Source organism: Balaenoptera physalus (genome assembly GCF_965194825.1).
Source record: "Balaenoptera physalus genome assembly, chromosome: 20".
NCBI classification, from domain to species: domain Eukaryota; kingdom Metazoa; phylum Chordata; class Mammalia; order Artiodactyla; family Balaenopteridae; genus Balaenoptera; species Balaenoptera physalus.
In genome coordinates, this window is record NC_138901.1 from 17972528 (window position 1) to 17989075 (window position 16548).

Genomic DNA, 16548 nt, shown 5'->3' on the forward strand with positions numbered 1-16548 from the left:
CTAAGATGAGGAACAAGCGAGGATGTTCCTTCTCACTTCTACTTTTCAACATCATACTGGAAGTTCTAGCTAATGCAACAAGACAAGAAAAGGACAGGAAATAAAAGGTATACATACTGGAAAGGTAGAAATAAAACTGTCTTTGTTCACAGATGATATGGTCATGTAGAAAATTCAAAATAATCAACAAAAAACTCCTGTAACTAATAAGCAATTAAAGCAAGGTTTCAGGATACAAAGTTCAAAGTTGCAGGATACAAGGTTAACACATTAAAGTCAATTGCTTTCCCATATACCAGCAATGAATAAGTGGTATCTGAAATTTTTTTTTTAATTTTATTTATTTATTTATTTATGGCTGTGTTGGGTCTTCGTTTCTTTGCGAGGGCTTTCTCTCTAGTTGTGGCAAGTGCAGACCACTCTTCATCGCGGTGCGTGGGCCTCTCACTATCGCGGCCTCTCTTGCCGCGGAGCACAGGCTCCAGACGCGCAGGCTCAGTAATTGTGGCTCACGGGCCCAGCTGCTCCGCGGCACGCGGGATCCTCCCAGACCAGGGCTCGAACCCGTGTCCCCTGATTTGGCAGGCAGATTCTCAACCACTGCGCCACCAGGGAAGCCCTGAAATTTTTTTTGAATTATAATTTAGGGACTTCCTTGGTGGCGCAGTGGTTAAGAATCCGCCTGCCAATGCAGAGGACACGGGTTCGAGCCCTGGTCCGGGAAGATCCCACATGCCGCGGAGCAACTAAGCCCGTGTGCCACAACTACTGAGCCTGCGCTCTAGAGCTGGCGAGCCACAACAACTGAAGCCCGCGCACCTACAGCCCGTGCTCAACAACAAGAGAAGCCACCGCGGGGCTTCCCTGGCGGCACAGTGGTTAAGAATCCGCCTGCCAATGCAGGGGACACGGGTTCGAGCCCTGGTCCGGGAGGATCCCACATGCCACAGAGCAACTAATCCCGTGCACCACAACTGCTGAGCCCACCTGCCACAACTACTGAAGCCCGCACGCCTGGATCCCGTGCTCTGCAACAAGGGAAGCCACCGCAACAAGAGTAGCCCCCACTCGCCACAACCAGAGAAAAGCACACGTGCAGCAACAAAGACCCAACACAGCAAAAAATAAAATAAATAAAAAATTAAAAAAAAAAAAAAAAAAAAGAGAAGCCACCGCAGTGAGAAGCCCGCACACCGCAAAGAAGAGTAGCCCCCACTTGCCACAACTAGAGAAAGCCCGCACGCAGCAACAAAGACCCAACACAGCCAAAAATAAATAAAAAACTTAAAAACAATTATCATTTACGTTATCACCCCCCAAAATGAAATGCTTAGGTATAACTCTAACAAAATATGTACAAGATTCATATCTGATGAAAGATACCAAAGAAGTAAATGAATAAAAAGATATTTCATGTTCATGGATAAGAAGACTCAATACCGTCAAGATATTTCTTGTTCCCAACCTGATCTACAGACTCAATACCAATCCCAATCAAAATCCCAGAAAGTTATTTTGTGGATATTTTAAAATTGCCTCTAAAGTTTATATGGAGAGGCAAACAATCCAGAATGCCCAATCAATACTGAAGGAGACAAAGTCAGAGGACACTACCTAACATCAAGACTTACTATAAAGCTACAGTAATCAAGATGATGTGGTACTGGAGAAACAAGAGAAAAATAGATCAGTGGAACAAAACAGACAGCCTAGAAACAGACCCACATAAATATAGTCAACTGATCTTGACAAAGGAGCAAAAGCAATACAATGGACCTATCTTTTCAACAAATGGTGCTGGAAACTGGACATCCACATGCAAAAAAAAAAAAAAAAAAAAAAAATCAATCTAGACAGACCTTACCCTTTTTATAAAAATTAACTCAAAATGGATTATAGACCTAAATGTAAAATGCAAAACCATAAAACTCCTGGAAGATAACACAGGAGAAAATTTAATTGACCTTAGGTATGGTGATGACTTTTCACATACAACACCACCAAAGACACAATCCACGAAAGAAATAAATGACAACCTGGACTTCATTAAAATTAAGAACTTCTGCTCTGAGAAGGACAACATTAAAGAGAATAAGAATTCAAGGCACAGGGTAGGAGAAAATATTTGTGAAAGACACTCCTGATAAAGGACGGTTATCCAAAATGTACAAAGAATTCTTGGGCTTCCCTGGTGGCGCAGTGGTTGAGAATCTGCCTGCTAATGCAGGGGACACGGGTTCGAGCCCTGGTCTGGGAAGATCCCACATGCCGCGGAGCAACTAGGCCCGTGAGCCACAACTACTGAGCCTGCACGTCTGGAGCCTGTGCTCCGCAACAAGAGAGGCCACGACAGTGAGAGGCCCGCGCACTGCGATGAAGAGTGGCCCCCGCTTGCTGCAACTAGAGAAAGCCCTCGCACAGAAACAAAGACCCAACACAGCCAAAAATAAATAAATTAATTAATTAATTAATTAATTTAAAAAAAATTAAAAAAAAAAAAAGAATTCTTAAAACTCAACAATAAGAACAATCCAACTAATATTGTGCAAAAGACCTAAACAGATACCTCACCAAAGAAGATATATAGATGGCAAGTAAGCATATGAAAAGATGATCAACATGAAGTCATTAGGGTCCTGCAAATTAAAATAATGGCATACCACTGCACACCTATAGAACAGCCAAAATCCAAGACACAACAACAAATGCTGGGGAGTATGTGGAGCAACAGGAACTCTCATTCATTGCTGGCTGGAATCCAAAATGACAGTCACTCTGGAGGACAGTTTGGCAGTTTCTTACAAAACTAAACACAAAGTTTGTAAGTTTAGTTTCTTACAAAACTAAACTCTTTTATCATAGGATCCAGGAATCATGCTCCTTGATATTTAGCCAAAGGAGTTCAAAGCTTATGTCCTCACAAAACCCTACACATGGATATTTACAGCATCTTTATTCATAACTGCCAAATCTTGGATGCAACCAAGAGGACCTTCAGCAGGTGAATGGATAAAAAAACTGATACATACAGACAAGGGAATATTATTCAGAGCTAAAAAGAAGTGAGCTACTGAGCAATGAAAAGACATGGAAGAAATGCATATTACTAAGTAAAAGAAGCCAATCTGAAAAGGCATGACTCCACCTAATTCTAGAAAAGACAAAACTATAGTAAAAAGATTAGTGATTGCCAAGGGGAGGGATGGGTAAATAGGCAGAGCACGGAAGATTTTTTGAGTACTGAAAAATTCTGTACAATACTATAATGGTAGATACATGTCATTATACATTTGTCAAAACCCATGGAATGTATCACAGCAAGAGTGAACTGTAATGTAAACTATGGACTTTAGGTGATAATGAGGTCAATGTAGACTCACTGACTATAACAAATGCACCACTCTGGTTTGCGATGCTGATAGTGGGACAGGCTGTATGTGTGGGGACAGGGGCTATATGAGAAATCGCCGTACTTTCTACTCAATTTTGCACTGAACTTATTAAAACCCTAAAAAATAAAGTTTTTTAATTAAAAAAATAAAATCAACAAAATTTAATTCAGAAAACAGGCAGCTCTGATAGTTACCAAAGAACTGGGAAAATATTTGGTTCCTCAATGTAGCCTGGACACTATGGTTAGCTTATGCATTAATTCATCTATTCTTCAGAACAGTAATAGCACATAATAGACTTTATTTTCAAAATTCCCAAAACTCGGGAGTTCCCTGGCAGTCCAGTGGTTAGGACTTGGGACTTTCACTACCATGGGCCTGGGCTCAATCCCTGGTCAGGGAAATAAGATCCCACAAGCCTCACCGCATGGCCAAAAAAAAAAAAAAAAAAAAAATCCCAGGGACTTCCCTGGCAGTCCAGTGGTTAAGACTCTGCCCTGCCAATGCAAGGGACGCAAGTTCGATCCCTGGTTGGGGAACTAAGACCCCACATGCCGCGCAGCATGGGCAAAAGATTTAAAAAAAAAAAAAAAAAAAAAAAAAGAACATCCCAGAGAATCTGGGAGTTCTAAGTAAAATAAATAAACAAACAAACAAATAAATAAAATCCCCAAACTCAATATACTTGGGAATAGTAAATAAACGAGAGACAAAATAAAAACAAGTTCTCAAAAACAATGCCATTTGGGGCTTCCCTGGTGGCGCAGCGGTTGAGAATCTGCCTGCCAAAGCAGGGGACACGGGTTCAAGCCCTGGTCTGGGAAGATCCCACATGCCACGGAGCAACTAAGCCCGTGAGCCACAACTACTGAGCCTGCGCGTCTGGAGCCTGTGCTCCGCAACAAGAGAGGCCGCGATGAAGAGTGGCCCCCGCTTGCCGCAACTAGAGAAAGCCTGTGCACAGAAATGAAGACCCAACACAGCCAAAAATAAATAAATAAATAAATAAATAAATAAATAAATAAATAAATAAATAAATAAATAAGTGAAATTCTTTTTTTAAAAAAAAAATGCCATTTTAGTGCTTGAAAAACTAAAAGCTACCTAAAAGAGCTATTATGCTAGATTCTGAATTTTTTACAAGTACATACCACTGGAACTCATATAGCAAACTAAAACAATTTGCTTAACATATTTAATAGTAATATGGCATAATATACATAATTTATATCAGTTTCAATTAAGAACTTAGAATCTCATAAGGGTTTTTCCTTTTTTTTTTTTTAAATATTTATTTATTTATTTATGGCTGTGTTGGGTCTTCGTTTCTGTGCGAGGGCTTTCTCTACTTGTGGCAAGCGGGGGCCACTCTTCATCGCGGTACGCGGGCCTCTCACTATCGCGGCCTCTTGCTGCGGAGCACAGGCTCCAGACACACAGGCTCAGCAACTGTGGCTCACAGGCTCAGCTGCTCCGCGGCACGCGGGATCCTCCCAGACCAGGGCTCGAACCCGCATCCCCTGCACTGGCAGGCAGATTCTCAACCACTGCGCCACCAGGGAAGCCCCCCTCTTTTTAAAAAAAAAAAAAAAAAAACTTTTTTTTTTTTTTTTCCTTTTTCTTTCTCTTTATTTTTGCCTGCATTGGGTCTTCGCTGTTGCACGGGCTTTCTTTAGTTGCTGAGAGCGGGGGCTACTCTTCGTTATGGTGCACGGGCTTCGTACCGTGGTGGCTTCTCTTGTTGCAGAGCACGGGCTCTAGTCACACAGGCTTCAGTAGTTGTGGCACGCAGGCTCAGTATTGTGGCTCACGGGCTCTAGAGCGCAGGCTCAGTAGTTGCGGCACGCAGGCTTAGTTGCTCCGTGGCATGTGGGATCTTCCCAGACCAGGGCTTGAACCCGTGTCCCCTGCATTGGCAGGCAGATTCTTGACCACTGCATCACCAGGGAAGTTCCTCTCTCTTTTTTTTTTTTTTTTGGGCCTCACTGCGTGGCATGTGGGATCTTAGTTCCCCGACCAGGGATCTAACTATGTTCAAGTCTTATCTTCATGTCCAAGTGATAAAGAATATGCATAACACACCACAGTTCTCTGGAATCCCTCTTTAGAGGTTGCAAAATCAACAGAACTCAATATGGCCCACAAAAATGTTCTGTTTGGCCAGAAAAAGTTCTTTAAAATGTTAGTAGATTTACGTGAGACATGGACTCTTTGGTTCAGCCTCTGCCCCAACATTATTTTCCTACATCCAGCCCAATTCATTCAAGGTTGTTATTTGCTTAACCCCACAGTAACTTTGGTTTTAGGCCCCTACCCTATATTGTTATTTGTGTAACTAAAGTTATACTCAGATTTCTTTGAAAATTTCCTATGAAATACGATATATTTCAATACATTTGTATTAGAAAGGGATATATTCCCTTCTCTTTCAATCCTCCTGATTTGAGGGCTAGCACTTAATTAGTCACATATGTATTTTCAGAACAATGCCATGAACAATTCTATTGCAAAGAGAAGATGGTTTATTAATGTTTTTACTAATCCACACATAATTGTATGACAGAATATAGATTACTAACAGTTGGATAAAAGCTTATGATCAAGTGTGAGGAAACTTTCCTGTTTTTGAAGTGAATAGTTTTGCTCAAAATTAATATTTGGCAGTATTTCTAAGCTGTTTGTTTTATCCTTCCATTAAACACACACGCACATATGCGTAACACTGAAATATACAATCCTACTTTAAGAATAAATGTGTTAAAATTTACATGCCTTCTATGGATAAACCAAAGTGATGCTGGTGGATCTGAAACTATATATTAGAACTCTGCATGAAATATGATGTAACCAATGGAAAAACTTTTTCTTACACAGCTAATTCTGCAAACACATACCTGACAGAGTATACTAAGGCAAAAGTTGGTACAAAACTTTCAAGTGATCATTCTCTATGTGGTTATGCCCAAGCCATCAACTATTAATGATAAATTAAAAGACTCTTTACCTGTCAGGACCTGAGTTCAGGCACTCAAAAGTTTCGTATTTCTCTTGCAGAAGCTGATGACAATACTAATCCCTGCACTGTGTAGGGAGGTGCATTCCTTGCACTGGCTTAAGTGCTAATGATTTCACCAACCCTTGAAGTGCAGAACAGTAAAAAAACAGTTTTCAGCCGTTTTTCTTACTGATTTCTCATTTTAAAAAATATTACAAAGATTTCAAATAGGTTTTAAAATAAATAATTTCTGTTTAAAAGGCAGTGCCTTAGTTTAAAAAAGACACAAGCCAATAGATCTTTCTGGGTTACTGCACATATCACAAGATGGCCTTTTTCATCAATTAAAAACTTACACAAAGAAGCAACAACTTCACGCCTTCAAATAATTTTCTGATTTTACCTTAAAGCACCAAGATTTTGGCTACAGATATGTAAAACAGTCTTCCAGAAGGCAATCATAAATAGGTACTAGATGAGATTAGCTGGGTTAAAAAATGGTATCTCTCCTATTAATCCATTTATCACCCTGCCACCAGCATACAGCCCTGGAAGGAGCTGACAGTCAAGTTCACAACTATTAGTTTCTAAAGAAACAATGTTATACTCTCCTAATAAGATAAAAATCAAGAAATGCTTCTCTATCTAAGGGCAAAATTAAGCTATGTATATATCTGGAAGGCCAAATCTATCTGTTCTGACTCCTTAAAACACCAAATTAATACAACTCCCCATTCTCTTATACTCTAAAATTAAATGGGTTTACACGACTCCAGGTATTTCCTACCGCTATAGGAGAATGAATTGAGAAATGTACCTTAGCTAGTTCTGAAGAAAATATTTTATGTATCTAAAAAAATTTAATGCTTTATATGAATCACTCTCCAAATCCTCTCTACTGTATGAATTTTCATTGAGAATACTAACACTGCTTCCTTAAGATTCAGATCATTATGAGCTTGGCACCATTCAGTTATGCATATTCAAACATTTAAATTCTCTGAATTCTTTCCTGGCATTTCAGTAGAGGAGGATAAAAAAACAAACCTGAGCTGAAACCATGCCAGCTGGAGGGTACACACTTATTTTACTAGTTCTACCTATCTAAACTTGACAACATTTTAAAACCCTATATTGAATTTAAATGTTCTCTATCTACAACAAAGAAAGCTTGCCTTGATAAGCCTAGGTAAGGTGCTCCCATTTTTCTTCAGCTAAAGAAATTAAACAATCTCTCTTTCATTTACCAAACAATTTTTTTAAAGTTGGCACTCAATCAAAGTCCATTTGAAGGATCTGTTCCTCTAACTTAAAATGGCAGCAGCTGATCTCAATTACGATCAACTGAACATAAGTACTTCTTGGCAATAATATGCTCAGCTGCTACTTACATTTTTTAATCTTTCTATGGACAAGATATTTTAAGAAAAATCCACAAAATAAATATAGCCAGGCCTTAAAATGTTACTTGTATGCTTATTTTCAGTATAATGTAAAGAAGGGAAATAGCAATACAAAATGTAAATTAAAAGGTCAAATTTCTAACTTAATTTATATCAAATGAGAAGACTTTCTAAGAGGAAAAGTCTGAGTAGTAGAGGCTAACCAATAAGCCATTTTAACAAGGAATGTCGAGAAGTCAAGAGTAAAAAGTAATTCAGATCCAATATTAATACACTTGTGAGTTTATACCAAACTTGATAACTTTTTAAAATGCAGTTTATGTGGGAATAAGAATTCAGGCCAAAACTGATTATCTAATTTAATTCTTACTGTAATTACAAGGTCCAAAATATTTCTTATTTTAAAGATGCTGAGTTCCCTCACATTCTATACCATGTTTCTTTTAAACATATTCTTCCCCTGTAATTAACTCCATCATCTAGTTTCTAACCTTCACATTTGATCTCATAAAGCAAATATTTTTCTCCCAATTATGAGTAACACTATCTCAATTTTAATCTATTTTTCAAGAGAAAAAAAAAAAAACTTTAAGAAAACCCCATATGAACTAAGCCTGCTTGAGAAACTTTTCATGTTCAAAGTACTTAATTTTTAAATAACTCTTCAGCTTTATATGATTGGTATTATATTTATTTTACACTCATGAAATGTGATCTGCCTAGGGTCACAAAATAAGTTAATGTTTGAAGTAGAATTTAAATTGTTACATTTCCTTTATCTTACATTACTCAAATATCTCCTATGAACATCTAAAGAATTTTCCTATTTCAAAAGTAACAAACATTAATATCTTAATTTGCAAGTGTATATATTATGTATACACACACACAAAAGCACATACAAGTACATATTATACATAAACAGAGACAGCAAATTAAAAGGGAAAACAGCGCTTACCTTCATCTCCTTCTGGTACATATGAAGCTGTAATAATGTCAATATCAGCACAATTCATCACAATCTGATTGGTTGCCTGCCTCACCTAAGGTGGAAAAAAAAAAAAAATCGGCAATGTCAGAAATAGCCTAGGTTAATAATACGTACATCTTCATCTCGGCCTAAAATATGTCATAGGCAATTTTTAAAAACCCATACATCAGTGGTTCCCACCCTTTTGGCACCAGGGACCGGTTTCGTGGAAGACAATTTTTCTATGGATGGCGGGGGCGGGGCGGGGGCGGGCGGGCAGGTTTCAGGCGGTAACGGGAGCGATGGGGAGCAGCAGATGAAGCTTCGCTCCCTCATCCGCTGCTCACCTCCTGTTGTACAGCCTGGTTCCTAACAGGCCGGACTGGTAGCAGTCCGAGGCCCGGGGGTTGGGGACCCTTGCCATACATCACTTAAACCAACACTAAATATATATGCATCAATGGTAGAAATTAATGACTAGTTCTAAATAGATTATATTATAATATCTGGATTATATTAAAAGCAATAATAAATACTTAAGTATTTCACAGAATTCAAAGATCTGACCAATGAGCTAAATAAAAGTCATTTTTTTCTACTTAAATCTTGATTTAAAACAACTTCTTAATTAAATTTTTTAATTTCAAAAAAATTTTAATTAGGAAACATTTCTTATATGTTGCAATTAATCATGTGTTTCAACCTGCACATCAAAACCATCATGAGGGTCCCCTCTTTTTGTAAGGATAGAGGAAGAAATCTGGTATCATAAACTATGTCAGAACTTCATAAAACACTCTCTAAATTGTTTTCCCAAAGAAACATTTTGAATATAACAGACACTAATGACTCACCACCAAGATTAAATAAACTTTTAAGACTTTGTCTTACTTGATTTAGATCCAAAAAATAAAATACAGATATAATGAAAGCCCCTTCCTCTCTTCCTCATTCCCTAGAGATAACCACTATCCTAAGGCTAATGTATATCTTTCTCATGTATGTTTAGTACTTTTGTTACATATATAAAGATCAGCAAACAATGTTTTTAATCTTACACAAATGGTATCAAAAGTGTGTATAACCTTTTGCAACCTGTTTTTTTCATTTAACATTGTTTCTGAGATAGGTAAATGCTGATAGATGTAAACCTAACTCATTAATTTTACTTCTGCATAGTAGTATTCCATTCTATAAATAAACCACAGTTATTTATCCATTTCCTTCCTGAAGGAAGTTAAGTTATTTCCACTTTTTTGTTATGTAAAAGAGTACTATAATAAACATCTTGGCCCATGTTTTCTTGTGCACCCATTTTCTTTACCAAGAATTGCTAAAATTATCCTCCAGAGTAGTTTCAATGCACGCTCCAATAAGCAAAGTATAAAGAAATCCCAGTTTCAGCAACCTCCAAAAAACTTAAAAATTTTTCGACAATCTAGTGGGTATTAAATGGTATACCAGGGACTTCCGTGGTGGCGCAGTGGTTAAGAATCCGCCTGCCAATGCAGGGGACACAGGTTCAACCCCTGGTCCAGGAAGATCCCACATGCCATGGAGCAACTAAGACCGTGTGCCACAACTACTGAAGACCGAGCGCCCTAGAGCTGTGCTCTGCAACAAGAGAAGCCACCGCGGGCTTCCCTGGTGGCGCAGTGGTTGAGAATCTGCCTGCTAATGCAGGGGACACGGGTTCGAGCCCTGGTCTGGGAAGATCCCACATGCCGCGGAGCAACTGGGCCCGTGAGCCACAATTACTGAGCCTGCGCGTCTGGAGCCTGTGCTCCGCAACAAGAGAGGCCGCGACAGTGAGAGGCCCGCGCACCGCGATGAAGAGCGGCCCCCGCTTGCCACAACTAGAGAAAGCCCTCGCACAGAAAAAACGAAGACCCAACACAGCCAAAAATAAAATTAATTAATTAATTAATTAAAAAAAAAAAAAAAGAGAAGCCACCGCAATGAGAAGCCCGCGCACAGCAACGAAGAGTAGCCCCCGCTCGCCACAACTAGAGAAAGCCTGCGCACAGCAACAAAGACCCAATGCAGCCAAAAATAAATAATAAGTAAATTTATTTTAAAAAATGGTATTCCATTATTGTTTTAATTAGAATTTCTCTGATTACTAGTAATATTAGTTACCCCTTTTCTTTCTTTCTTTCTTTCTTTCTTTCTTTCTTTCTTTCTTTCTCTGTCTCTCTTCCTCTGCCTCCCCACCCCTGCTTCCCTCCCTCCCTCTCTTTCTTTCTTTTTTGACCCTTAAGTTTTTCCTCTCCTACTTGCTCATTCATAACCCTTGCTCATTTTCCACTTGGTTGTAACCTTGTTTTTCTATAACTGTTGCATTACACAAAATCTCAAATTCATTTTCAGACATTTGAATGGTCTAAGTCTAAAATAACAAAAATACAGATGTCTTAAATCACAAATGCCTACAGAGGCCAACGAAACAGATGAGTACAGTAGGCCAGGTGAAGGCTATGCATAAAGGAAAGCTATGTGTAAAGGAAGGGGGAAGTAGACATTTCTTGGAGCTAACCAATTATTGCTATATACAATAAAAAACAGACTCAGTGTTGACAGATCTTCCAATTAAAAAAAGCCACAAATTCAGATTTCATGTGCAATCTCCCAATTTCTAATTGATGACAACTAATTCAAAATTTTCTAAAACACTGTATAGACCAAACAAAACCCAACAGTGCCTTGAGTGTCACTGAACAGACCACAGAACTAGGTAAGGACACAGAGTAATATAAAATCTGTATGAAAAAGCTATACCTAAGAGTAATTATTTTATTAATAACCAATACATAAACATGATTAACATTAAACTAAAATTACCTGACCTAAGTTACAGATAGTATGTTCTTAAGCCTGTAACAGACTGTCAAAATCTCTAACACATAAAGTGAAACTATTCTGGCTTATTTTTAAAAAAAAAAAATTCTTCTCATAAGTCTTCCTGTTTCTAAACAAAAATGCCATTTAGTGAACAGTATTTTTGGTTTTTGGTTTTTTTGGGTTTTTTTGTAAGTGGTAATATTCCTTCACACTGTTTACTTCACCAGAACATACCTAAACAGCACTATAACTTTTACATCCCAACTGGCTGTTTACAGCACTATGTTTGAACAAAAAGAAAAAAACAATGCTTTGCCTATTCACAAACTGACTTTTAAAAAAATTTTCAGAAACACAGAAATGAAGCACTGGGGTGTGCTCCAAAGGGTAAAATGAATAAAAACCTTCCAGAGTTTTGATGTTTATGCCAACAAAATTATTAATAACAGTGGCTTAGTTACATGTTTGTTGTTTTTAATATTATTTATTTATTTGGCTGCGCCAGGTCTTAGTTGTGGCACACGGGATCTAGTTCCCTGACCAGGGATCGAACCCAGGACCCCTGCATTGGGAACATGGAGTCTTAACCACTGGACCACCAGGGAAGTCCCTAGTTACATGTCTTAATCTTTACCTAGGCAATCCTATTTTCATCCATCAACATCTACAATGAATTTAATGGTAGCCAAGCAGTTAATCTACCATGTCAAGATACCTGTACTACACTACATATGCCAAATGACATTTATCTCACTACTATTGTACCATTTTGAGGGAAAGTGTTTGTTAACTTTGGAAAGGTACAGGGCACAACATCTAGTTACAAGCACATTCCAATTCTTCCTGGGTTTAGGGAAAACCCACCTGTTTATGCTAATGAATTAACCTGCTTATTGAACAGCAATTAATTCTTTTTTTCAGGGTATTGCCATTTCTGGAAGGGTGGAAGGGGAGAATTAAAGGAACAAAAATACTTATCTTAATAATAGAACTCCACTCAAACTTTAAAAAACAGACAGTATATTGTCTCATATTAGAGATTTTTTTTTTTTTTTTGGCCGCACCTCGCGGCATGCAGAACTTCCCCGACCAGGGATCACACCTGTGCCCCCTGCAGTGGAAGCATAGAGTCTTAACCACTGGACCACCAGGGAAGCCCCTAGAGATGCATTTTAAACAACAGGATAATCCAAAGAAAGGGTTTTTACCACTTAGTGCCTGATACATAGTAATCACTTAATAGATGACATTATTAAGACACATGCACAGAGGGCTTCCCTGGTGGCACAGTGGTTAAGAATCCACCTGCCAACGCAGGGGACACGGGTTCGATCCCTGGTCCGGGAAGATCCCACATGCAGCGGAGCAACTAAGCCTGTGCACCACAATTACTGAGCCTGCACTCTAGAGCCGCAAGCCACAACTACTGAGCCCACATGCCACAACTACTGAAGTCCGCGTGCCTAGAGCCCATGCTCCTCAACAAGAGAAGCCACCGCAATGAGAAGCCTGCACACCTCAATGAAGAGTAGCCCCCCGCTGGACGCAACTAGAGAAAGCCGGCGCACAGCAACGAAGACCCAACACAGCCAAAAATAAATTAATTAATTAAATAAATTTAAAAAAAAAAACCACATGCACAGAGACCAAGACTAAATGTGCACCTAACAGTCTATAAAGTACCTAATCAAAATGCTATAAAATTTAAGAACTATGTGCTGTATTATATAGCACACATTATATCTTATATTGGATATCAGCATACTCTATGTACCAACCAAGGAATGTAATTTAAAACATCCATGTGGACTTAAGCGTATGCTTAAGTACTCAACCAACCACACTGATCTTTTTGATGCTTTCCCAACAAGAGCACTGACCTAATGATTCAATAAGATTTCTTACACACTAACATCATCATGTTATTGAATACTACCTGTATGTTCCACTGTCAAAAATACAGGTAATAATGTAAGTCAACTATACTTTAATTTAAAAAAAAGCAGGCAATAAATCAAAGGAATTTCAGCATTATCATCTTCACTGGCCTTCCCTGGTGGCGCAGTGGTTAAGAATCCTCCTGCCAATGCAGAGGACACGGGTTCGAGCCCTGGTCCGGGAAGATCCCACATGCCGCGGAGCAACTAAGGCTGTGTGCCACAACTACTGAGCCTGTGCTCTGGAGCCCGCAAGCCACAACTACTGAGCCCACACGCCGCAACTACTGAAGCCCACGCACCTAGAGCCCATGCTCTGCAACAAGAGAAGCCACCGCAATGAGAAGCCCGCGCACCACCACGAAGAGTAGACCCCGCTCACCACAACTAGAGAAAGCCCACGTGCAGCAACGAAGACCCAACACAGCCAAAAATAAAATATAAATAAATAAATAAATAATTTTTTTAAAAAAATCCTTTAAAAAAAAAAAAGTCTTCACTTTCCAAACTTAAAATAGAAGCAGAATGTTAAAACTGGCATATAAATTGTGTTGATAACAAGCTTATTTTCAACTTTTCCAGTTGGTGCTATTAATGAATGGAACGTTAGCATATCCTTTCTTTGATTCAATCCCAGGGTTAGTTAAGTCTTCTTGGAGTCCCATACAGACTGTACTTCAACTGAACCAAATGCTAAGTAATGGTTCTACTGAAGAGACAGCTTGACCACTGGTAACAATTTTACAATGGAAGTTTCCTAAGAGCTAGGAAGGCGGCAATCTGAGACAATTTTTTTCCTGAGTAAGTCTTTACTACAATCACTCAGGAACACACCTTACATGTACTAGAAAGACTCAAAAGGGTTTTTTTCTGATTGCTAAAATCCTGAGATTTTAGTAAAAGGAAATCTCCAGTGTGATAATTCCAAATACCAGTCAGTCTGAAGCCTGAGTCACTTTGCCTAAAAAGCGATTTCATCATTAAAATTTTGTAATAATCATTGCCTTTGTGGAATAGGGCTATAATTTCTAAAGACAATAAGGATCAAATAATTACTAGACACAAATTGAGCTGAGTTTTCTAACAAAAGAGACATTAAAAACAGCAAGCTGCAGAAAGTCAAACATAACACATCAACATACAGAACATTACTATTTATTGTTTGTAGCTACTTTTGTATACCCTAAAACTTTAAAACTATACATAGGAATAATACCTACCAAAAAAGAGAATTTACCTCTCAGGGTGAGGGTGAGAAGAGATGGAAATGAACTTTAGTGGTATCTGTGACATTTTATTTTCCAAAAAACATCATGTACACGCTAAAACAAATGGGGCAAAACATTAATATCTGCTAAATCTGGGTGGTGGTTACTTCTCTGTATTTAAAGTGTTTCCTAATTTAAAATAAAATTTTAAAGTGATTGCAAGTGGCCAAATAAACTGAGAACTACATACTTGTATGGTGTTCAAAATGGAATCTCCAAGATCTAGAGAACTAATCTCAATTAACAACAAAACAGCTATCTGAAGACTCAGTCCTTTGCCACTGACTCAAATACAGATTAGAATAAGATTTACTTTACAGTAAGAACAGGCTCATTTATGTAGCAAAGTTCAGAGAAGTTTCATAGATAATTTACTACTCAAGACTGCATTTATCCAGGTTGTATTGTTGTATTGGACAATATCAATTATCAAGAACCAGGAAGTTTAAAAAAAAAAAAAAAAAGCCTTTATGGAAGCCAGAATAGATGATACAAAGTCCATACAATAAAGCTCATACCCTTCACTCAGAAGAGAATCCATCAAACCCTCACTTAGAAAAAAATTTTAAGCTCAAACAAGCTTGTTTATTTGGTTACTTAGACCTCTTCAGATCAAGTTCAGTAAAATAGAAGAGGGAAGAAATTGCACAATAGGGAGCAACAAGGCACAATAAGCAGCAAATAATAACCTGAGAGTAAGGAAAACAAACAAAAAAACTTTAAAGATTTGAAACTAATAAATTATAGTACACAGTTTTGGGTAATCTATGGTTATAAGTATCAATGACAGGTTAGAAGGCTGTCCAGTGTTTAGAAAAAGTAGAAAAGGCGCTTCCCTGGTGGCGCAGTGGTTGGGAATCTGCCTGCCAATGCAAGGGGACACGGGTTCGAGCCCTGGTCTGGGAAGATCCCACATGCCGCGGAGCAACTAAGCCCGTGTGCCACAACTACTGAGTCTGCGCGTCTGTAGCCTGTGCTCCGCAACAAGAGAGGCCGCGATAGTGAGAGGCCCGCGCACCGCGATGAAGAGTGGCCCCCGCTTGCCGCGACTAGAGAAAGCCCTCGCACAGAAACGAAGACCCAACACAGCCAAAAATAAATAAATAAATAGATAAAAAAGTGACATTCTTAAAAAAAAAAAAAAAAAAAGAAAGAAAAAAAGAAAGAAACCTAGATTATGAGGAATTATGGAGCTTAAAAAGATAAACATTTCCATCAAAATATTTACATATTTTTTAAAGTCTGAGTGCCTCAAAGGGTAAGCTTCATTTATCTGGAAAATTCACTGCAAAATTCATTGCCAGATGATACTGGATAAAACTTACCATACAAAAGTTTCTTATACTCAGGTGTTTCCTCATTGATACATTTCAAGAAACAGAATAGAAAATATGAACAAATTCAATTCCTTATGACCGATCTTTCAAATTTAATTTAAGACCATTTAGTGATCTAGCACAATGATGTACAAATTAATTAACTTTATCTGTTTTAAGTAATAAAAAACCACTAAAATGACTGCATAGAATATCTGCAAAATTTGGGCAGAAAATTCCATAACACAGGGTGACAATAACATCCATTTAGGTGCCAAGTTTTAGCCTGCCAAACAATCTCCTGTATCTGTAACTCTCCTCTACGTGCCAATTTAGTCATCACCATCATGAATATTTTGTTGGCGGAGGCCAGGGATTGTTTAGTATATCCTGACTTCTGGCCTTGAAGGATAAAGTTAATTTCTC

The 16548-nt window shown here is 38.4% G+C and overlaps 1 protein-coding gene across 3 annotated transcripts in view; it reads right to left on the reverse strand.

Moving 5' to 3' along the window:
- The window catches only part of NPEPPS (aminopeptidase puromycin sensitive), a 104298-nt gene that overhangs the window by 84549 nt on the left and 3201 nt on the right, over window positions 1-16548 (reverse strand). For all 3 annotated transcript variants that reach the window (XM_082442333.1, XM_082442334.1, XM_082442335.1), the window contains exon 2: window positions 8749-8833. In XM_082442333.1, the coding sequence (XP_082298459.1) occupies window positions 8749-8833 (85 nt within the window). The remainder of the gene's footprint in view (window positions 1-8748; window positions 8834-16548) is intronic.